Below are 25407 nucleotides of genomic sequence, written 5' to 3' on the forward strand. Positions count from 1 at the left end.
CAGGAGAAGCACACAGGGCAGCTTGTGAGGAGCAGAGGATGTGCCTGCTTGGAGTACAGAGGAGCAGTGAGCGCTTCTTCTGTCCTGTGATAGAGAGCACAGGGCTATAATAAAATGGCAGCTAGTCACACCTACAGCAGTGAGTTGTGCAGCCCACAGAGGCGTGCCCAGCTCACTGCTAATGCTGCTGCAATGTTACAGATAGGGTCAGCGCCGGTCTATTATCTCCTATGTCCATGGGGTGCCGTAATCTGACACTGATAGTGCCCTGCTACTGCTGCAAAACCAAGATGTCAGCCCCCAGTGCATTCTTTAAACTCATATAACACATGAAATCTGTTTCACATGCATTTCAAACTTGCTTATAGCAGCATGTTATGCTACATTACAGTGATTTATTATTGACCTACAAACGCGGTACCTTCCCTTTAAGACAGATGTGTTCACCCCCCCACCCTATTTCATAGTGTTGTAATGTCCCCCAACCTGTACTAATGTCTGCTATCCTGGGTCTCTTCTTGCTATATATCCTGGTATGTATATCCCCCATCCAGGGCCCCTTCCTAATGTATATCTCCCCATTCTGATATATGTTTGTCCCTATCCTGAGCCTACTACTGGTATACATGCCCCCTTTTTGTATATATGCCCCCATCTTGGTATATACATAAAGGAAATAAACGTGTATAACAAAACATAAAAGCTTGTCACTTAATAAATGATAAGGTTTTTAATATTAGAGTTAGGACTGTCCCATTTACAGTTGCTGTGACGAGGTGGGATGACTTTTGCATTTTTTTTATCAAAAAAACATGTTAACTAAGTACCGTATATATTATTTTCATGCACTATGCTGTTTATTTACTCCATGGTATTTAATCATTATGTTTCTGTCCTTGTTTTATTCTGTATAACAGAACATATCTAATTGCAATAATTTTTTGGAGATAAATATTTCATTTTCTGAAACACTTTCGGCCATGACTATATGTCTCCCATCCTGGTAAACATGGCCTCTCTCCTGGTAAATTTGTCTCCCATTTTGGTATATTTGTCCTCCTTCCTGGGCCCTTTTTCTGGTATAAAGATGTGCTCCAAAGTTTACATACTCCGGCAGAATTTTTGCTTACTTGGCCTTTTTTCAGAGAATATGAATGATAACACCAAAACTTTTTCTCCACTGATGGTTAGTGGTTGGGTGAAGCCATTTATTGTCAAACTACTGCGTTTTCTCTTCTTAAATCATAATGACAACCCAAAACATCCAAATGGCCGGCCACTATCTCCCTTCTCTTATGCTCCCTATGAGAACGCTGCTGGCAGAGAGTAAAAGGATCAGCAGTCTGAAATCAGACACAGCGGAGCCTTCTGTCCCCCGACATCATCTATCAGGTCCCATATACATTAGATTGCCGTGCATCGGGCCTTTAGTATGGCAGTCACATTTCAGATCTCACTAATAGCACTGGTGACCATTATAGTGGGCCCATTTTCCTAAAAATATGATAATGTCATATCTAATTTGAGGTGTTTGTGAATAAAAAAAAATTGCAAAAGGCTATGCACGAGCTTGTACCAATTGTTTTGTTGCTTAATTGCATCTAAAAGCAAAGGAAATTTTCAAATAATCATAATTAAAAATATCCTGTTGTACTGTTTCCATAGTTACAGATGACAAACCATGCATGCTGTCTGATGCTGTAGTCATGTGTTACGCTTCTTACTTGTCTGTAACCATGGAGAAACATATGTTTAAGATTATTGGCAACATTGTTTAAAGTTAATCTGTCGGCAGGTTTTTGCTACCTAATCTGAGAGCAGCATGATGTAGAGCCAGAGACCCTGATTCCCCAGTGATTTGTCACTTACTGGGCTGCTTGTTGAAGTTGTGATAAAAATCACAGTTTTATCAGCAGGAGATTATCATTAGAGGACTAGAAAACCTGCTGCCAAGTAGTCCTCCATATTCATAAGGTCTGTATAGCTCTTCCTTCACAACTGATTGGCAGCTTTCTGCCTATGCACAGTGTACATAGCCCGAAGCTATTCAGTGGTGTGCGCGGGATTTTACAGAGCTCAGAATTCAGAAACCTTATAGCAGCAGATAAAACAGTGATTTTATCAAAACTGCAGCAAGCATCCTGGTAAGTGATACATCACTGGAATCAAGGTCTCTGATCCTATATTGTGCTGCTCTTGGATGGGGTAGCAAAAAATGGTGTCAGATTGTCTTTAAATGCCAATGTATTACAGCAATAAAAAATGGATGCTAAAGTGTCTAAAACCTTTATTATGTGTTGCCGTTCCTTTGTTTTCTTCCTGAGTCATGTGTGTCAGCGCTGTATCTGAGCTGCTGGAACGTCACAGAGAGAATGGCATTGACCTTTATCAGCACTTGCAGGATTTTCCATCATGAACTCGCCCTGCGGTGAACATACATACTCGCTTTATTAGAGCCGCAGGTTTTTAATCAAGATTTTTTTTCTTTTTTCTATACACCTGTGTAACTGTTTCCTTGCAGAGCGGTTTTGTTTAATCACATGAACGAAGAGCACTCATTCAATGTTGGCCTGCCAGATAATATCGTTTATTGTAATGAATTTCTGGACACATTACAGAAGAAGTTGGACAGGTATATAATTATTTTTTATGTATTTGTTTTTAATACTGATTATAATTCCTATTCAAATTGAAAAAAAAGCAGCCTTCTTAATTAGTTGGCTGTAAATTGAAATTTTGCCAAACACGTTTTTTTACATAGACTTGTGTAAAATGCATCAGCCTCAGTCAGTGTAGGCAAATCCATATACAACCCCTGGCAAAAATTATGGAATCACCGGCCTTGGAGGATGTTTATTCAGTTGTTTAATTTCGTAGAAAAAAAGCAGATCGCAGACATGGCACAAAACTAAAGTCATTTCACATGGCAACTTTCTGGCTTTAAGAAACACTAAAAGAAATTAAAAAAAAAAAATGTGGTAGTCAATAATGGTTACTTTTTTTAACCAAGCATGGGGAAAAATTATGGAATCACTCGATTCTGAGGAAAAAATTATGGAATCATGAAAACCAAACAAACCAAAAAAAACACTCCAAAACATCACTAGTATTTTGTTGCACCACCTCTGGCTTTTATAACAGCTTGCAGTCTCTGAGGCATGGACTTAATGAGTGTCACACAGAACTCTTCATCAATCTGGCTCCAACTTTCTGTGATTGCTGTTGTCAGATCAGCTTTTCAGGTTGGAGCCTTGTCATGGACCATTTTCTTCAACTTCCACCAAAGATTTTCAATTGGATTGAGATCCGTACTATTTGCAGGCCATGACACTGACCTTATGTGTCTTTTTTCAAGGAATGTTTTCAGAGTTTTTGCTCTATGGCAGGATGCATTATCATCTTGAAAAATGATTTAATCATCCCCAAACATCCTTTCAATTGATGGGATAAGAAAAGTGTCCAAAATATCAAAATAAACTTGTGCATTTATTGAAGATGTAATGACAGCAATCTCCGCAGTGCCTTTACCTGACATGCAGCCCCATATCATTACCGACTGTGGAAATTTGCATGTTCTCTTCAGGCAGTCATCTTTATAAATCTCATTGGAACGGCACCAAACAAAAGTTCCAGCATCATCACCTTGCCCAATGCAGATTTGCGGTTCATCACTGAATATGACTTTCATCCAGTCATCCACAGTCCACGATTGCTTTTCCTTAGCTCATTGTAACCTTGTTTTTTTATGTTTAGGTGTTAATGATGGCTTTCATTTAGCTTTTCTGTATGTATATTCCATTTCCTTGAGGCGGTTTCTTACAGTTCGGTCACAGACGTTGACTCCAATTTCCACCCATTTGTTCCTCATTTGTTTTGTTGTGCATTTCCTGTTTTGGAGACATATTGCTTTAAGTTTCTGGTCTTGACGCTTTGATGTCTTCCAGTATGTTTGCCTTTAACAACCTTCCCATGTTGTTTGTAATTGGTGCAGATTTTAGACACAGCTGACTGTGAACAACCAACATCTTTTTCAACATTGCGTGATGATTTACCCTCTTTTAAGAGTTTGATAATCCTCTCCTTTGTTTCAATTGACATCTCTTGTGTTGGAGCCATGATTCATGTCAGTCCACTTGGTGCAACAGCTCTCCAAGGTGTGATCACTCCTTTTTAGATGCAGACTAACGAGCAGATCTAATTTGATGCAGGTGTTATTTTGGGGAATGACAATTTTTTAGTGTTTCTTAAAGCCAGAAAGTTGCCATGTGAAATGACTTTAGTTCTGTGCCATGTCTGTGATCTGCTTTTTTCCTACAAATTTAAACAACTGAATGAACATCCTCCAAGGCCGGTGAGTACATAATTTTTGCCAGGGGTTGTATAATAGAAAGTAATTAAGATAATCTGTAAATTCTGATGATTCATATCTTTTATGCTACCTGTGGCACAGATATGTTTGCACTTAAAAGTATGGTAAGCCGCTATTACCCGATAGTAAGCCAGTGGCATAACTAGGAAAGGAAGGAAGCACAGAAAACCTTTTAATGATCCCCCCTTAAGGATTACAGTAAATAGGATTTTGACTACTGGATAACCCCTTATTAACAGTTGATAACCTGCCAATTGTCTCTAAAGATATTATATTGTATGTTTAGTGCATTTCTGGCCTCGTGTATAGCTTGGCCCAAACTATTTTCCATTCTCCCCTTACTACGGACCCCGCACAAATCATCTGCACTTAATTACTCTCAATACCAAATCCACACTCTCTTCTCCTTTAGTGGCAAAGCAAACAGTAGCCCTTGCATGGAAAAATTATCACATGTCATTCCCGGGATTTTTTTACCTGTGTATATAACTTATTGACGAATAAACAACTTACAAGTGTCCAGAATAAAACTGGAGCTGCGTTCTGAAAGTCTGGGACTAGTGGATAATGCATGCTCAACCTTAACTGTCCAGGGCTAGTCCATAGGCTTATTGTAACATAATACATCATAGTACTATCAACTTCTCGTTCTCCTTTGTACGTTCTTATTGTCCATATACCCCCCACCTCCCCTTATGGCCCCCCTTTTTTTGTTATTTTCAATTCCACCATATTAATGTTAAGTGCCATTGTCTTGTGTGTAGTCACTATAACATGAAATTACTGAAGTTAGACACTGTATTTTGTTATATTGATAAAGCATAAAATATTTAAAAGAGAGAAAAAGATGATTCCCAGCTCTAAATCCAGTGTAATGCCGCCATAGTCAGCACCATGTCCAGCGCCGATCTACAGGGGTCAAGAAACAGCGAGGGCATAAATTGAGCACTGCATGCACACTCCGACATATAATTAACCTTCTATGGTGTATCTGTCACTCCTTCTCTCCGCCAGTGCTGGAGAGCTGTGGTGGGCTCCAGAAGTTCGACCCAGGTGGACACCGCACTATTAGCAGTTCTCTCCTCCTGCCATGCTGTTCATGTCCACTGCTGCTGTGCTGTGAGCGCTCTTTCTCTTCTGGCCCTGAAACTTCGGACCATGGAGGATGCGCTGCCTTCAGTTTATATAGTGCTGCACATCCTCCATTTTTTTCTTTGTGCGCTGGGTAGGCCGCTTTATTCCATGAGCCCCATAGCCGTAACTATTATTCCTCCCTTGTACTAAGCATATAATCATTTCTTTCACTTGTGTATATCAGAAAAGTATTCCATTCCTTTGGACCATAGTAAAATGATTCTTCTTATTACAGCATTGTACACGCATACCTTGCTGTATTGGATATTTCATAATGAGTGTGTCTTTTTAATTGTAATTTTAGTGATTCGTCAATAATATGTTATAGTGTAATGTTCTAGTCTATTCATGTAATACAGCCCTTATGTAAAAACCTGAATCAGCCTTATTTCTGTATTAATGGTATTTGTACCTTGTATTTCCTAAGCTTGCAGTGTTTGTATTGTGAAAAAACTTTCAGAGACAAAAACACTCTAAAAGATCACATGAGAAAAAAGCAACATCGCAAGGTGAATCCCAGGAATCAGGAGTATGACCGCTACTACATAATAAACTATTTGGTGAGTGTCTGCTCCAGGGTTTCCAGTATTCCTCCCAGGATAACTTTTTGGCTTTGCTGATGTTCTTCATGTATCGTTCGTCTGCAGGTCTTCAGAGCGTACGTCTCCTCTGGCTACGCCTGACTAGTAAAATACCAGCATTGCCTAGTGAGTTGTAGGGAAATATTGTGCCTTATACCGTCTCTAATCAGGGCATCTGAACGAAGCCTGTAGGATGAGCGGCAGAGAAGTGTGCCGGGGCATTGTGCCGTTCCTCATTACATAGTTTGAGATTCTTCTCTCTTCGAACAGATGATTCTTGCATGGTCTACAAATATTGTTCAGAGAAAAGGAGCTGCGAGTTGTCTGGAGATGTGTGATCATTAGCGCGTTTCTGTGTATCTCCGTCGTGGTCGTACTGAGTGGGTTCTAACCTCCAGCCAATTACCTCAGCCATGGCTTCCACAGATAACGCTATTCTGGTAAAATAACCATTCTATAAGAAAAGCCGAACAGCCGTGTTTCACTGATTCCTGTCATTCATAGAGGACGGCTAGCAGCTAGTTACACATACTGGTCTGTGCTGAAAATTAATTTCGGGACACTCTTATATCATAAAGCCAACATGTGACAATATAACGCCGTGTCTTGCCTTGTGCCAGTGTTTTCTTGATTTTTCTCACTTACTAGTTTAGTGATCTACCGTAATTCATGCGAATTATTGTTAAAGGGGGTTTCCTTTACGTATGTTGTTTGTGGGCTAAAGGACCTCGTAGATCATATTCTTGTAGATTGTGAACACTCGCGGGCAGGGTCCTCTCTCCTCCTGTACCAGTCGTGACTTGTATTGTGTAAGATTCCTGTACTCTGTTTTATGTATACCTCTACCCACAGGTAAAGCGCCATGGAATAAATGGCGCCATAGTAATAAATAATAATAATCCCTGCTGGAAACCCCCCTGTGGCCACTGCAGTAGAAATGTATAGCCAGTTTGAGAATTCTGCCACAACAGGAGTTCATTACCAGTTTCCCTCCAATATAATAGGAAGGGATTCATGATATAGGAACGTAATTTTCCCATGAAAACCATACTCAGTTGGTTTCAGGTTGGGTTAAAATAAAGCTATTCCTTCTACTAAAATCACTAGATGCTAGGAGTTGTGATTTTTTTTTCTAAGATTTATTGTTTAGTGGCTGTAGAAAATCTAGCAGCTATACCAACTACTATTCTTGTATTCAGTATCAGACTGAGGGGACAAGATCCACCAGTAGCATTGACTATGGGGGTCCATTGTTCATTTATGTACAAATATTACATTACCCTCTATATAATGAATGATGAGATGCTGGCTTTGGTCTATACACTGTAAATCCAGTGCCAACTGCTGCTCTGCTAGAAGGCAGGGTGTTTCACTTCTACACAGGGGCCCACCAGGGAATTTACCTGTTCCCCTGTGGGCCAGTCCAAGTCTGATAGTATTAGTCTTGTTTCCAGCGATTTATTAAAAATCATCATATGGTCATTGAGTCCAGGCACTCCTACATAATGAATATCTACTTATCTCGTTAGGCATTTCTAATTTCAAAAATATTTTTTATTCGCTATTACAGGACCCTCACCAATCGGCATAACTGAGGGTCCATAGTGCTTGGTGAGATTCTGCAGTCCTTCCATTGTTTATCCTACACGTGGCTGTGCATCATCCACAGATCAGCTCCATGCAACCATAGGCCATTGAAGTTTTTTCCTGGGTTCCCGTATTCTTAGCTATATGTTACGTCTGATCGGATCCAGCACAACATAATGACGATACAAATGGTTCTCCTCTCTCATAGGAACTAGGGAAGAGTTGGGAGGAAGTACAGTCCGAAGATGATCGGGAATTGGGAGACGGCAATGATGAGTATGACTCCATTTACAGTGCACTGATGATGTCTTCTGGGTTTTCTGAAGGCTAATATATGTTCTGTTTTAGGGACTGGTCTGACTGGGAGGAGCGCCCTATGTCTGCATTTTGCCTGTTTTGTGAAAACCATGCTGACACAACTGAGAAACTTCTTCTACACATGAAGGTAAGGCAGTAATACAGCTATGCTTAAAATGGGGTCCCTAGTCCAGTCCCACCATGTGGTGGAGGTTACATGCTACTAATGAAGTGCTTGACATCTCACATGCAGAAGTTTTGTAAGATGAACCAGTTAGCGACACCTAAGGAGTAGGACAGAGGGTTAATATGGAAGGTTGGGATTAATAAAAACCCACAGGCCTGCCATCTGTATTTGCCAATGATAGGCTATGCCAAAGGCTTGGCCTACCAGGTTTCCTGGAAGTATATTGTTTTACAAGTATATGGTATGTTTAACTGCTTCCATTATAAAACAATTCAATGCACCAAAGCCATAAGACACAATAAAGGGGGTGAGGGGGGGTATAGCCATATCGTAAATCCTACCCAAATACGTAGACGGTGTAATAATAAAAATATTAGCAAATACCTCCAATTAGAAATGTAGTATAGTTTTTCTGATTCTCTATGTCTCTTTCCTCATGTGCAGGCATTGCAGGACCTTAGGTATCCATGGTTACAACCACTAGCAACTATCTAACTGTCACTATATCAGCGGTCGTAACCATGGATACCTAAGGTCCTGCAATGCCTGCACATGAGGAAAGAGACATAGTGAATCAGAAAAACTATACTACATTTCTAATTGGAGGTATTTGCTAATATTATTATTATTACACCTGGTCCTTCTACATATTAGGATAAGATCTTGGAGATGGGAATATCCCTCTAGCTTGTTTTTACCACATAGTAAAAGAAAACCAGTAAAATTGTGTTGTTGTTTTTTTATTTACATACCATACCAAAATAGAGGAAAAAAAGAATACACTAAATGAAAGCTCCAATGCTTGGATTGAAAAGTACATCTTATTTAGAAAAAAGAAAAACAAAGTCCCATACATGGGAAAATAAAAAGGTTATGTCTCTTTAGATGTAAAACATGAAAGAATTAAAAAAAATTCGATCAGTTACTGTTTTTAAGCCCAAACAAGGGGGGTTGTGGTTGTTAAGGGGTAAAGCACAGCAAATATAGCCAGAATTATGATCTCCTGCCTGTACTGACATGGATTGTTTCCCTTCTTCTCTAGACAGTAATTAGAGATGCTTTTTAACCCCTTAGTGACAGAGCCAATTTGGTACTTAATGACCCAGCCAATTTTTACAATTCTGGCCACTGTCCCTTTATTTGGCTATAACTCTGGAATGCTTCAACATATCCCACTGACTCTGAGACTGTTTTTTCGTGACATATTGTACGTCAATTTAGTGGTAAAATTTATTTGATGTGACTTGTGCTTATTTATGGAAATTTGGCAAAAATTTTGAAAATGTTGCAATTTTCAAACTTTTAATTTTTGTACCCTTAAATCAGAGAGTGGTGTCACACAAAATACCGTAGTTAATACATAACATTTTTTCCCACATGTCAACTCTACATCAACATAATTTTGGAAACATAATTTTTTTTTGTTAGGATGTTATAAGGGTTAAAATTTGACCAGTGATTTCTCATTTTACCAACAAAATTTACAAAACCATTTTTTTAGGGACCTCACATTTGAAGTGAGTTTAGGGGGTCAATATAACAGAAAATACCTAAAAGTGACTCCATTCTAAAAACTGTACCCTTCAAGGTGCACAAAACCACATTTAAGAAATTTATTAACCCTTCAGGTGCTTCACGAGAACTAAAGCAATGTGAAGGAAAAAATGAACATTTTTTAGTGTATCAGGAGAAAATGGACCGCAAAATTTGTTGTACAATTTCTCCTGAGAATACCGATACCCCGTATGTGGGGGGAAAGCCACTGTTTGGGTGCATGGCAGGGCTCAGAATGGAGGGAGCACGTTTGACTTTTTGAACGTAAAATTGGCTGGAATCAGTGGTGGGTGCCATGTCACGTTTGGAGACCCCTGATGTACCTAAACAGTGGAAACAACCCAATTCTAACTCTAATCCCAACCCTAAACATAACCTTAACCACAACCCTAACACAACCGCAACCCTAGCTCAACCCTAACCCTTTAGCCCCAGGTCTAAACCTAGCCCGAACTCTAACCCTAGCCCCAGCCCTAACCCTAGCTTCAACCCAATCCTAGCTCTAGCCCCAGCTCTAACCCTAGCCCAACGCTAACCCTAGCTCTAGCCCCAACCTTGCCCTAGCCCAACCCTAACCCTAATGGAAAAATGGAAATAAATACAATTTATTATTTTTACCTAACTAAGGGGACGATAAAGGGGGGTTTGATTTAGTATTTTTTTATTTTGATCACTGCAATAGTGTCTATCACAGTGATCAAAATGAACCAATAGGAGAAATTTCCTATTAATGCCAGGTGCCAGCCAGCAGATCTCGGCGGGCGCATTGCGCATGCGCCTGCGGTTTTCTTCCCGGAAGAAGACTCCGACAGCCGAGGGACAGAACTGGGGGAAGCAGGAGGGTCCAGGGACACCGGAGGTACTGGGGGGGCTAAGGGGACCCCATTTCTCTCTCCTGGAATATGCTAAATCATGTTAGTGGAGAGAAAAAAATTAAATGCGAAATCTGACACTTTTTTATTTGGGTTCGCCGTTATTCAATGAACAACAGTGAGTGCAACACTGGGGTCGGTAAAAACCGACCCGAATCATGTTCTCTGGGGTCTCAGCTTTACCTAGTAGCTGAGACCCCGGAAAATTTCCAATGCTGGAGGGTGCTATAACCTTATTTCTTAGCGCCATTAAAAAGCCGTGCTGAGGAATAAGTACCCTAAACTGCCGTCATTAAAAGGCATATCAGCCTTCGTTAAGAGGTTAAATTAATGAAGGTTCGGGGAATTAAGACTTAAATTGTCTGTTTTCTCTCTGCCTAGGACTGTCACCACTTTGATCTTCACAAAACAAAAACAGACTTAGGTAAGTAAAATATGTTTATAGTTAAATGGATTACCGTATAATATAATAATAATAATAATTTTTATTTATATAGCGCCAACATATTCCGCAGCGCTTTACAAATTATAGAGGGGACTTGTACAGATAATAGACATTACAGCATAACAGAAATACAGTTCAAAACAGATACCAGGAGGAATGAGGGCCCTGCCCGCAAGCTTACAAACTATGAGGAAAAGGGGAGACACGAGAGGTGGATGGTAACAATTGCTTTAGTTATTCGGACCGGCCATAGTGTAAGGCTCGGGTGTTCATGTAAAGCTGCATGAACTAGTTAACTGCCTAAGTATGTAGCAGTACAGACACAGAGGGCTATTAACTGCATAAAGTGAATGAGAACATGATGCGAGGAACCTGATTGTTTGTTTTTTTTTTTTGTTTTTTTTTTTTAAATAGGCCACACAGGGATCGTTAGGTTAATGCATTGAGGCGGTAGGCCAGTCTGAACAAATGAGTTTTTAGGGTACGCTTAAAACTGTGGGGATTGGGGATTAGTCGTATTAACCTAGGTAGTGCATTCCAAAGAATCGGCGCAGCACGTGTAAAGTCTTGGAGACGGGAGTGGGAGGTTCTGATTATTGAGGATGCTAACCTGAGGTCATTAGCGGAGCGGAGGGCACGGGTAGGGTGGTAGACTGAGACCAGAGAGGAGATGTAGGGTGGTGCTGAGCCATGGAGTGCTTTGTGGGTGAGGGTAGTAGTTTTGTACTGGATTCTGGAGTGGATGGGTAGCCTGTGTAATGACTGGCACAAGGTAGAGGCATCGGTGTAACGGTTGGTGAGGAATATGATCCTGGCTGCAGCATTCAGGACAGATTGGAGCGGGGAGAGTTTGGTAAGAGGGAGGCCGATTAGTAGAGAGTTACAATAGTCCAGACGAGAATGAATAAGTGAAACAGTAAGAGTTTTTGCAGAGTCGAAAGTAAGAAAAGGGCGAATTCTAGAAATGTTTTTGAGATGCAGGTAAGAAGAGCGAGCCAGTGATCGGATGTGGGGGGTGAATGAAAGGTCAGAATCAAGGATGACCCCAAGGCAGCGGGCATGTTGCTTTGGAGTAATTGTGGAACTGCACACGGAGATGGCAATGTCAGGTAAAGGTAGGTTAGTAGAGGGAGAGAACACGAGGAGTTCAGTTTTTGGCAGGTTTAGTTTCAGATAGAGGGAGGACATGATGTTAGAGACAGGGGTAAGACAATCACTGGTGTTTTCTAAAAAGGTCGGCGTGACAACAGGAGAAGAGGTGTATAATTGGGTGTCGTCAGCATAGAGATGGTACTGGAAACCAAATCTACTGATTGTTTGTCCAATAGGGGCAGTATACAACGAGAAGAGGAGGGGGCCTAGGACTGATCCTTGAGGAACCCCAACAGTAAGGGGAAGGTGAGAGGAGGAGGAACCAGCAAAACATACAGTGAAGGATCGGTCAGAGAGATAGGAGGAGAACCAGGAGAGAACGGTGTCCTTGAGGCCGATGGAGCGGAGCATAGTGAGGAGGAGCTGATGATCCACAGTATCGAATGCTGCAGAGAGATCCAAGAGAATTAGCATGGAGTAGTGACCATTAGATTTAGCTGTTAGTAGGTCATTAGAGACTTTAGTGAGGGCAGTTTCAGTAGAGTGTAAAGAGCGGAAGCCAGATTGAAGAGGGTCGAGAAGAGAGTTATCTGAGAGATAGCGGGTAAGACGGGAGTGGACCAGGCGTTCGAGGAGTTTAGAGATGAAGGGAAGATTAGAGACAGGTCTATAATTAGCGGCACAGGTTTGATCGAGGGATGGTTTTTTAAGTAATGGATGTATGATGGCATGCTTAAATGAGGAGAGAAAAATACCGGAAGTGAGGGAAAGGTTGAATATTTTTGTTAGGTGAGAGGTGACAGCCGGGGAAAGGGACTGGAGGAGATGTGACGGAATGGGGTCACTGGTGCAAGTGGTCGGGCGAGAAGATGCAAGGAGCCTGCTTACTTCTTCTTCTGTAACTGCTTCAAAGTCAGAGAGTGAACTAGATGCAGTGGGTGAGGGAGGACAGTGCATGGTATGAAGAGATTGGGAGATGATTTCCTGTCGAATGTGGTCAATTTTTTCTTTGAAGTAATTGGCCAGATCGTCAGCACGGAGATCCGTGGTTGGGGCCTGCTCTCTTGGGTTGAGTAGGGACTGGAACGTGTCAAAGAGATGTTTAGGGTTATTGGACAGGGAGGTGATGAGGGTGTTGAAGTAGGTTTGTTTGGAGAGGTGAAGGGCAGAATTGTATGTCTTTAGCATGAACTTACAATGGATGAAATCTTCGGGTAGATTAGATTTTCTCCACAGACGTTCTGCGCACCTGGAGCACCGCTGCAGGAAACGTGTTTGCAGCGTGTGCCACGGTTGTTGCCGTCTGTGCCGAGTTGTTTTATGTATAGGAGGAGCAGCTTCATCCAGAGCACTTTGCAGGGTTTCATTGTAATGCTTCAGAGCAGAATCAGGACATGAGATGGAGAAGATTGGGGCCAATGAGGACTGCAAGTTCTTCATAAGTTTCTCGGTGTTAATGGCCTGTATGTTTCTATAAGTGTGGAAAGTGGGGGTGACCTGAGCGGGATGGCAGTTCTTGATAGAGAATGAAAGAAGGTTGTGGTCAGAGAGCGGGAGAGGGGAGTTTGTGAAATCATCCACTGAGCAAAGCCGGGAGAAGACCAAGTCAAGGGAGTTTCCATCTTCATGTGTTGGAGAGTTAGTATGCTGCGAGAGGCCGAAAGAGGAGGATAGAGATAAAAGGTGAGAAGCAGATGGGGAGAGGGGAGAGGCAATGGGGATGTTGAAATCACCCATGATAAGGGTGGGGGTGTCACAGGAGAGAAAGTGTGGAAGCCAGGTGGCAAAGTGATCCAGGAACTGATGAGAGGGGCTGGGAGGACGATCCACCACCGCCACTCGCATGGAGAAGGGGACGTAGAGTCTGACCACATGGACCTCAAAGGAAGGGAAGACAAGTGAGGGTACTTGGGGGATAACTTGGAAAGTACATTTGGGTGAAAGGAGCAGACCAACGCCTCCACCTGCTCTGTTGTCCGATCTTGGGGTATGAGAAAAATGTAGTCCACCATATGAAAGAGCAGCAGCAGCGGTGGTGTCTGAATGCTGGATCCAGGTTTCTTTACGAGCCAGGAGATTAAGAGAATTAGAAAGGAAGAAGTCATGAATGAAGGAGAGTTTATTACACACCGTATGTATTTTTGTAAATATATTAAGGAGTACAGGTACAGTCATGGCCGTTTTATTTTAACCTTACGCTTACTAGGTATAACATTTTCAGTCATTGACAAAAGTGGAGGATTTGCTGGTTTCTGACCTGGGACGGGATAGTATATATGTGTTATACATACTCCCGGCCAGTGGACGAGGTCTGACTTCAATACGCTTGTATGAAGCAAGGCCGTGCCCTCTAGTTGGCCATGGCCGTGATGTGGCCTCTCCCAATACAAGTGTATGGAGCAAGGCCACACTCCCTAAACGGGCTCTGGCCAGGAGTATATATAATGCATATATACTCTCCGTTCCCAGATCAGAAACTGGCAAATCTCTGCAGCACACGCACTGCAGAGTGACTTCATACTTATTGATTTGGACCGGACAACCCCTTCAAGATCTCTACACAGGTGTTCAATGGGATTTAGATCCGGACTCATTCCTGGTCATTTCAGAACTCTCCAGTGCTTTGCTTCCATCCACTTCTGGGTATTTCTTGAAGAATGTTTGGAGTCATTGTCCTGCTGGAAGACCCATGACCTTGGACGCATACCCAGCTTTCTGACACTAGGCACTACGTTGCCACCCAAAATCCATTGTTAATCTTCATTCATTTACCAGTCAAGGCACCATATTTGAATGTAGGTACTGTGTTCCTTTCTTTATAGGCCTCTTTCCCGTTTTGGTATACAATAGAATGATGTGCTTTACCAAAAAGCTGTATCTTGGTCTCATCGGTCCACAAGACTCCTTCCCAGAAGGAATTTGGCTTTCTCACATACATTTTGGCAAACTGCAGTTTAGCTTTTTTATGTCTTTGTGTCAGCAGTGAGGTCCTCCTGGGTCTCCTACCATAATGTTACATTTCATTCAATTGTCGATGAATAGTTCACACTCGCACTGATACACCCTGAGCCTGCAAGACAGCTTGAATTTCTCTGGAACTTGATTGGGGCTGCTTATCCACCATCTGGATTATGCTGCTTTGCAACCTTTCATTAAATAATCTCTGCCGTTCACGTCCAGGCAGATTAGCTACAGTGCCATGGGTTTCAAACCTCTTGATTATGTTGTGCATCATGGACAAAGGAACATGAATATCTCTGGAGATGAACTTGTAACCTTGAGATTATTGATATTGTTAAACAATTTTGGTTCTCAAGTCCTCAAACAGTTCTCTTCTCCTCTTTCTGTTCTCTGTTTAGTGTGGCACACACAGAAACACAATGCAAATATTGAGCCAACTTCTCCCCTTTTTATCTGGTTTCAGGTTTGATTTTCATATTGCCCACACCTGTTACTTGCCACAAGTGAGTTTGTGTAATTGCAATAATTTTCTGGAGCAATTTCAAGGGTGCGAACACTTTTGGAGTGACTGTAAATGTTATGTCTAGTGAGCCTAAGGTTAAAATAAAACCGCTAATTAAAATAAATTAAGATTTGAGTACTGATTTAACTTCTTAAAGTGAGTCGAACACATGATGCATGCTGCCCAATTTGTTGACAGCATATATCTGGCACTGGCTGTACAATCTCAGCCAGTTTTGTATAACTGTGAAACGCCTTAGCGTTTCAAAGAAATACATACTTTTAATAACCGCCAAGAACCGAGAACACTAGATAGTAGTCAGACAGGCGGATCCCCAGCGGCTTCTCCCCTTCCACTGCTCTGGATTGACCGGTGTCTGCATAGACATGCATGTGGGGAGACACCTGTCAATTTATGGTATGGGGCGGGGAGACGCTGCTTGGTATCCGCCCAAGGCTGGTTTCACATTTGCGTTTAAAAACGCAGGGTTTTAAACGCAAACGCATTTGGTGAAAAAACGCATTTAAACGCTGCGTTTTTTAGACGCATGCGTTTTTGCATGTTTTAATACAAACGCGGCGTTTTGACGCGTTTACATGCGTTTTTTTCCTGCGTTTGCATTTATAAAACGCATGATGAGAAGTGTGTGACAGCTGCCAATCATCAAAATCAACAAGAAAACCCACTATAAACAGAAATAGTTAGGGTTAGGATCCCTAGTAACCCTAGGGATCCTAACCCTAAGGGATCCTAACCCTAACGGATCCTAACCATAAGGGATCCTAACCCTTAGGGTTAGGATCCCTTATGGTTAGGGTTGGGGGTTGGCTTATCAGTGTGTATTCTTGTGTTTTTCTATTAAAATGCATGCGTTTAAAAACGCATGCAAACTCATGTGCTTAAAAACGCATGCATTTACATATACAGCAATACGTTTTTTTTTGCCGCAAAAAACGCATGCGTTTTTTTGCCGCAAAAAAACGCTGCTAGAAATTACTACATGTTGCATTTCTGCAACAAAACGCATGCATAGAAACGACGCATGCGGCGGCAAAACGCATGCAAAAAACACATGCGTTTTTAATGTTAAGTATAGGAAAAAAACGCATACGTTTTTTTGAGCTAAAACGCAGTGGCAAAAAACGCAAATGTGAAACCAGCCTAACTTGCTATTTATGCAGCTTCCTATGACTGCATGCCCATATAGGTGGCTTAGGAAACTTCATCCTACTGACAGATGCCTTTTAACTTTTTATATATTTCTATCTACATAGGCATACTCCGTCTTGCAGCCACTGGCTGTCGCTTCTAATATACATGTCAAAGTTGGGAATACACCTTCAAGGTCCACAATGAAGAGAAGACCTGGGGTTGTATGTTCACATCCTGGTCCAGTACTTTTGGGTCCTGCTGAGTTCCCAGCTTTTGACTTTGGATTGCTAGCCATATATATTTTTATATATTTTTACTAAGTGCATTTACGGTGCAAGGTGTGGAAGTTTTAAGTTGGAGAGTAATTGAATGTTTGTAAAACTTTTATGTGTTTTTGTACTCTCAATTAATAATCTTTAATAATAATAATCTTTATTTTTATATAGCGCTAACATATTCCGCAGCGATTTACAGTTTGCACACATTATCATCGCTGTCCCTGATGGGGCTCACAATCTAAATTCCCTATCAGTATGTCTTTAGAATGTGAGAGGAAACCGGAGTACCCGGAGGAAACCCACGCAAACACGGAGAGAACATACAAACTCTTTGCAGATGTTGTCCTAGGTGGGATTAGAACCCAGGACTCCAGCGCTGCAAGGCTGCAGTGCTAACCACCTCCTGTGTGTACACTCAGGCAGGAGGTGTGAGCATTTCTCAGGGTTCTTTTGAGAGATCACTGGGGCCTCAAGAACCAGACTACCACCAATCTGCAGGCAATTAAAGGGACAAGAAAATGATAAACAAAATTTCTCAGCAGCTTCATTGGGGGACACAGAGAACCATGGGATAGTCTGCTGCCACCTGGAGGCTGACACAATTATTATATTCTACATGAAAATTGGCTCCTCAACAGCAGACTACACCTCATCTGAAAGCCTCGGGCTCCCTCAGTTTAGTGATAAATTAGTAGGAAAAGCAAAAAAAGAAACATTAAATCATTTAAAAAAATAATTCAAGTATCAAAAATCTTAATTTATTGGTTAATTTATTGGGAGACCCAGAGAACCATGAAGCTGTTCCTGAAGTGAGAAAATAAATATACATTTACTACCAAATTCCCCACTCTTGCTTAGGCTAAAGCCTGAGCAACTGCCTCCTGCAAAATTGTCCTGCCAAGACTTGCATCTGAAAAAGCAAAGGTGTGGACCCTGTAAAACTTGAAGGAGGAATGTAGCAATAACTAAGTAGCTCCTTTACAGAGTTGCAGGACCGATCCCTGGTGGTGTACCGCCCAGGAAGTCCTCATTGCCCACATAGAGTGCCCATTAAACCTAATAGGAGGAACCCTCACCTTTTGTCTAATAAGCCTGAATGATGGCCATTCTAATCCAACAAGCAATTGTTGCCTTAGAGACTGCCAGGCCACTGTGAGAGCCATCTAGTATGACAAACAAGTAATCAGACCTTCTAGATGGGTTGGTTGATCAATAACACCGTACAGCCCTAATAACATCATCTAATATATGCAAAGCCCTCTCGATCGGATGAGATGGTGCAGTGCAATAGGAAGGCAACACAAAGTCATCATTATCTGAAAATCCGAAACCACCTTAGGGAGGAAGGACAGAACAGATCTCAACAATACCTTATCCCCTGTGCATGGTAAGGTAAGGAGCTCGACAAGAAAGAGCCCCAAGCTCTGATACTCTCCTAATAGAGGTGATGGCTATTAGTAAAGCTACCTCTCAGCAAGGTGAAGTACAGAAATGTATATGAGGGGCTGAAAAGGTAAAAACTGAAGAGCCTCCAAGACTAGATTAAGGTCTCACGGATCACGGGGGAGGGGCATAGGGTGGTCTAGCACATGCAACCCCCTGAAGAAATATCCTAAACTGAGGTCTAGAGGCCACTCTGTCTCTCTGAACTAAAACAGCTAAGGCAGACACATCTCCCTTGAGAGGACCAAGTGCCAACCCCGACTGCAAGAAGGTGAGCAGTACAGGCAGAGAACAGGACTTTGGAGAAATTCCAGAAGACTCACACCAGCTAAAGTAGGTCTTACAAGTGAGGTGATAGATGCGCGGCGAGGAGGGCTTCTGTTCCTCAATCATAGTTTGGATGACTGATTCTGACAAACCTGCTGCCCTCTGAATTGTGGCTTTATCAGCCATACCATTAAATTGAGCGACTGTAAATTCTGGTGGAGGAATGGACCCTGAGACAGAAGATCTGGATGGTGAAGAAGCGTCCAAGAGACATCCGCCAAAAGGTTTATCACGTCCGCTCCAAGGCCTGTCTGGTGCAATGAGGAAAACTGAAATCCTCTCTGCCTTTCTTGAGAAGTCTAGGCAGAGAAGGTAAAGGAAGGGAGAACTTGGGAATTGCCAATGCATCCTCTGGGACTGCCTGAGGATCCCGAGATCTTGTGACGAATCTTGGTACCTTGCGGTTTAATCTGGATTTCAACAAATCTACATTACACGTGGTGTGCCCCACCGATGGCAAATCTGCTTGAACATTTCTGTGTGAAGAGCCCATTCTCCTGCATTTACCTGCCGGCAGCTCAAGAAGACTGTCCCCCGGTTGTCCACTCAGGGTATATGAACCGCCAAGATCAGAGGAACCCTGTCCTCTGCCCAATTCAGTATCTCAGCCACTTGACATGGCGAATAGACACAGCGCTCTTCCTTGACTGTTGATATAGGCCACTGCAGTGACATTGTGTGACTAAATCCTTATGGGCAGTCCTAGAACCTGGTGTTGCCAATGTAAAAGAGCCAGACAGACATCTCTGAGCTTCAATGCATTGATCGGAAGGAGTTTCTCCTGATTGTTCCAGGATCTCTGAATCGACAAATGGCGGAAGATGGCCCCCCATCCAAGAAGGCTGGTATCCGTGGTCTGAACATGCCACTGGATGGGGTGGAAAGAACGACCTTGGATTAATAGGGGCAGCGTTAACCTCCACTTGAAAGACTGGCAACAGCAAAGTGGAAGGAGGACAGGACGGTCTAGAGATTGTATCGACCTGTCCCAACAGGCCAACAGTGTGTTCTGTAGGGGCCTTGAATGAAATTGTGCATACTGGACTGCCTTGAACATTGCCATTATCTTCCCCATGACACTCATTCAAAACCGAGGAGAATGTCTCTTTGGCTGCTTCAAAATTTGGACAGAGAATTGCTGCGCTAGCCTTTTCTCTTCTGGAAGGAAGATTGCCATTTGAAATTTGTTGAATATCATCCCTAGAAACTGAAGCCGCTGTGTTGGAATAAAGGTGGACTTTGTCCTGTTGACAATACATCCAAATTGTTCCAGCGAATATAAAACAATCTGTAAACTCTCCAGATACTGGGAAAAGGAAGGCGCCTTGACCAGAATATCATCCAGATAGGGAATTTTCACAAACCCCCTGGTCCCCAGTAAATCCACAACAGGGGCCAGAACCTGTGTAAACACCCTGGGCGCAGTTGCCAGCCCAAAGGGAAGGGCCCTGAACTGAACGTGATCCTGGTTGACTACAAAGAAAATAAATCACTGATGATCCAGAAAGAAGATAGTCGTTCTGGTTGTCTGTCAAGGACATAAATTCCACAGCCTCCATGGATGTTGTGACTGATTGGAGCGACTCTATCCTGAAGTGACGCAGCCACATCCATTTGTTTAGCCATCTTAGATCGAGAATGGGTGTTAGGCTGCCGTCACACTAGCAGTATTTGGTCAGTATTTTACATCAGTATCTGTAAGCCAAAACCAGGAGTGGAACAATTAGAGGAAAAGTATAATAGAAACATATGCATCACTTCTGTATTTATCACCCACTCCTGGTTTTAGCTTACAAATACTGATGTAAAATACTGACCAAATACTGCTAGTATGACGACAGCCTTACCGAACCATCCTTTTTGGGGATGTTGAATAGGTTTGAGTAGAACCCTCTGAAAAGTTGTGAAGGAGGAACCCTCATTACAGCCTGTACTCTCCGTCACTGCGTGTGTGAAACGGTGCGCACAATTACTTCCTGTTCCACTAAACATAATCTAGCTGAAAAACAAAAAAAAGTGACCGCTAATGCCTAATAACTAAAGGTACCGTCACACTCAACAACTTTACAACGAGAACGACAACGATCCGTGACGTTGCAGCGTCCTGCATAGCGATGTTGTTGTGTTTGACACGCAGCAGGGATCTGGATCCCGCTGTGCCATCGCTGGTCGGGGCTAGAAATCCAGAACTTTATTTCGTCGCCAGGTCGGCGTGTATCGTCATGTTTGACATCAAAAGCAACGACGCCAGCAACGTTTTACATGGAGCTAACAACCAGCGAGAACGATAAGTGAGTCGCCGTTACGCCACTGGATCGCTCCTGCATCGTTCTGGAGTTGCTGTGTTTGACGTCTCTACAGCGACCTAAACAGTGACGCTGCAGCGATCGGCTCGTTGTCTATATCGCTGCAGCGTTGCTGAATGTGACGGTACCCTAAGACAGGTCTGAGACAGACCTTGCTACCAACTAACACTACACAAAACTGAGGCTAAGAGGCAAGGTAAGGTCTGCTGGGGAGGAGCCAATTTCCATACATAATGTAATAATATTGGCAGCAGACTATCCCATGGTTCTCTGTGTCCCCAATGAAGACTACCGAAAAACAGATTTATGGCGAGTACCAAAAAGCTTATTTTTGCACAAGTTTTGTTAACTCTTCACGAAGCACCCACTGGTCATCAGACTGGTTGCAGTGTGTAAATTGCAATCTTTGTTTGGGTGCAAGGGTTATAGATTGTTACCATATTTCATAGTTGCTGCAAGTGCCAGTCCACAGAAAATCAGTGCATATATTATAGTAAGTCACTCCTAAGGAAAGAAAGAAAATTGCTCAAGTTCTAACGGAAATGTGCAGGAGAACCCAAGGAGAACTGAAAAACCTGACAAGCTCTACTAAATGCAATGTGATGAATGCATGCAATTTACATTGATATCGTTTGTGACTGCTCTTGATATGCTTAACTGACTTCTAGCTATACAAGCCCTGATTTCACTGACTTGTATTGTTTTGTGCTTGACAGGACTGAAGTTTTATCAGCAAGTCAAATTAGTGAATTTTATTAGAAGGCAAATCCATCAGTGTCGATGTCATGGCTGTCAAGAAAAGTTTCAGTCAAAAGCAGAATTAATAGCTCACATGGAAAAAGACAACCATATCGGCAATGTTCCAGAGAGATCATTATGGGATCAACCTCTGTAAGAATCCAACATTTGGTATTGTTCTCTACAAAAGCTGACCTGTCATTTCATCATGACTATCTTATTTGCTTTGAGCTGGGTTCACACTTCAGTTGACGAATCCTCAAGCCGTTGACAAAGTGCATCTCTCTTCATCACTTTTGTCATTATCGTTTTGTTTTTTTTTCCCCCTACATGATATAACATTACCGCGTTTTGTGAAAACACACTAGACTATTCAACACAACCCAACAGAAAATTTCACACTAATGAGCGCTCTGCTGACCATTAAGATCAAGGCAGGGGCATTTCTAGCTTTTCAGCTGCCTGAGGCAGAAATTGAAATGTCCTCTTCAGCAATAAATAACGTTTGCAAAACTATATGCTGGTAGTGAATAATATGTATACATAACTATAAACCAGTACTGAATACCCCACATATAGCCCAGCAGAGTATAAACTATATACTGGCAGCATAGTATATAGTTTATTCTCTGGCTCAGTGGTTTGCACTTTTACTTTGCAGCACTGGAGTCCTGGGTTCAAATCCCATGAAAAATATCTGTGCGGAGATTGTATGTTAATTAGTAGAAATCCATCATCCAAAATCTAATGTTAAACGTCCAATTTTTATTGATACAAATTCATTAGACGTAAAGAAGTCGCAGGTTAAATAAGGTTAAAATGCTGGGTAGATGCTTTTCAGTCAGAAGATCTTACTCATTGCATGTGTAGTGGAATGGAAGGCGTATGGTGCCATTTCATGTGTGCTATTTCACATCAAACCCTACCAATCCACACTAGGATCGATGTCTTCATCTGAAATTACTTGTGAATGGCAAACCAAATAGCCCATAACAGAATCTATATATACAGTATAATTGTCTAAGGGGTACTTCCGTCTTTCTGTCCTCAACTTCCGTAACGGAAATCCCGCGTCGCTGATTGGTCTCGCCAGCTGCCTGTCATGGCAATCAGCGACGGGCACAGTCCGATTAGTCCCTCCCTACTCCCCTACAGTGCCCGGCGCCCGCATACTCCCCTCCAGTCACCGCTAACAAGTGGCGCGAATTGGCCCCTCCCTACTCCCCCCGTCAGTGCCCCCTGCGTGCGTCACTGCTGACACATGACTTGTCCCGCACATGGTGCACCAGGTTATAATGGGGAGGAAGCAGCGAGCTCTAACAATGCGGGACATGGAAATACAACAGGGAGATCACAGCGGCCGCCATTATCTGACCTGTGCCCGGGGCTCCGCACACTACCGGGAGCAGCAACGATGTCCTCCGCCAGCAATGGCCTGCATGCCGGACTACAGGAAGGGCGGACTATCACCCCGCACATGAACAGCTCTTCGGAGCCAGCCCATGTGCCGGCACTGTGGAGTCCTGCAGAAAGCCCCGTTTGAGCCACACTCCCGGCCGGGCCCTCGGCCTCTCCGTCATTTACACATGTGTCCTATTATTGTTATGCGCGGGCCATGTGCTGCTCCTGCACTGCCAGAGATGGCGCCTCCGCCGCTCTCATTACCGCCTGTACATCTGCTCCTCTCATGGACGGACGGCCGGGGACGATCTCTAGAAAGCTGCCATACTACGTGGGCTGTGTTACATACGTCTCTGTGTTATATACTACGTGGGCTATGCTATATACTACGTGGGCTCTGCTATATACTACGTGGGCAGTGCTATATACTACTATACATATTCTAGAATATCCGATGCGTTAGAATCGGGCCACCATCTAGTACAATTTATATTATTCAAAGTGATTAATCCAGTCCTAACTTACCGTATTCTTCGGACTATAAGACGCACCTAGGTTTTAGAGTAGGAAAATTTTAAAAAAAATTGAACCAAATAATGTGGTTAATTCTGTACTAATGTCCCCCATCCTGGTGTGTATATATATATATATGTCCCCAATTCGGGTATACATGGTCCCCTCATCCATATACTGGTATGCATGGTCCCCTCATCCCTATCCTGATATGCACGGCCCGCTCATCCCTGTACGGGTATGCATGGCTCCGTCATCCTCATCCTGGTATGCACGGCCCCCTCATCCCCATCCTGGTATGCACGGCCCCCTCATCCCCATCCTGGTATGCACGGCCCACTCATCCCCATCCTGGTGTGCATCGCCCCCTCATCCCTTTACGGGTATGCATGGCTCCGTCATTCCCATCCTGGTATGCATGGCTCCATCATCCCCATCCTGGTATGCATAGCCTCCTCATCCATATCCTGGTATTCATGGCACCCTCATCCCCATCAGGATATGAATGGCCTCCTCATCCCCATCCTGGTATGCATGGCCCTCTCATCCGTATCCTGCTATGCATGGCCCCCTCATCCCCATCCTGGTAAGCATGGCCCCCTCATCCCCATCCTGTTATGCATGGCCCTCTCATTTCCATCCTGGTCTGCATGGCACCCTCATCCTCATCCTGGTATGCATGGCACACTCATCCCCAACCTGGTATGCATGGCCTTCTCATCCGTATCCTGGTATGCATGGTCCCCTCATCCCTCATCCTGGTATACATGACACCCTCATCCCCATCCTGGTATGTATGGCCCTCTCATCCCCATCCTGGTATGCATGGCACCCTCATCCTGGTATGCATGGCTCCTCATCCCTATCCTAGTATGCATGGCACCCTTGTCCCCATCCCGGTATGCATGGTCCCCTCATCCCCATCCTGGTATGCATGGCCCCCTCGTCCCCATCCTGGTATGCATGGCCCCCTCATCCCCATCCTGGTATGCATGGCACCCTCGTCCCCATCCTGGTATGCATGGCCCTCTCATCCGTATCCTAGTATGCATGGCCCCCTCATCCCCATCCTGGTATACATAGCCCTCTCATCCCCATCCTGGTATGCATGCCCCTCTCATACCCATCCTGGTATGCATGGTCCCCTTATCCCCATCCTGGTATGCATGGCACCCTCGTCGCCATCCTGGTATGCATGGCTCCCTCATCCCTATCCTGGTATCCATGGCCCCCTTCATCCCCATCCTGGTATGCATGGCCCCCTCATCCCCATCCTGGTATGCATGGCCCCCTCATCCCCATCTTGGTATGCATGGCCCCTCATCCCCATCCCGGTATGCATGGCCTACTTATCCCTATCCTGATATGCATGGCCCCCTCATCCCTATCCTGGTATGCATGGCCCCCTCATCCCTATCCTGGTATTGATGGCACCCTAATCCCTACCCTGGTATCCATGGCACCCTCATCCCTATCTTGGTATCCATGGCACCCTCATCCCCATACTGGTATGCATGGCCTGCTTATCTCCATCAGGTGTGAATGGGCCTCCTCATCCCCATCCTGGTGTGCATGGGCCTCCTCATCCCCATCCTGGTATGCATGGTCCCCTCATCCCTATCCTGGTATCCATGGCCCCCTCATCCCCATCCTGGTATGCATGGTCCC

The 25407-nt window shown here is 43.4% G+C and overlaps 1 protein-coding gene across 1 annotated transcript in view; it reads left to right on the plus strand.

Annotated features, from left to right (window-relative positions):
* Positions 1-25407, plus strand: part of ZNF277 (zinc finger protein 277) — a 165195-nt gene that overhangs the window by 134810 nt on the left and 4978 nt on the right. The window contains exons 6-11 of the mRNA XM_069764803.1: positions 2522-2632; positions 5931-6063; positions 7880-7947; positions 8020-8116; positions 10963-11005; positions 21804-21978. Coding sequence (XP_069620904.1) covers positions 2522-2632; positions 5931-6063; positions 7880-7947; positions 8020-8116; positions 10963-11005; positions 21804-21978 — 627 coding nt within the window. The remainder of the gene's footprint in view (positions 1-2521; positions 2633-5930; positions 6064-7879; positions 7948-8019; positions 8117-10962; positions 11006-21803; positions 21979-25407) is intronic.

This window comes from Ranitomeya imitator, chromosome 4 (genome assembly GCF_032444005.1).
Source record: "Ranitomeya imitator isolate aRanImi1 chromosome 4, aRanImi1.pri, whole genome shotgun sequence".
In the NCBI taxonomy this organism is placed as follows: domain Eukaryota; kingdom Metazoa; phylum Chordata; class Amphibia; order Anura; family Dendrobatidae; genus Ranitomeya; species Ranitomeya imitator.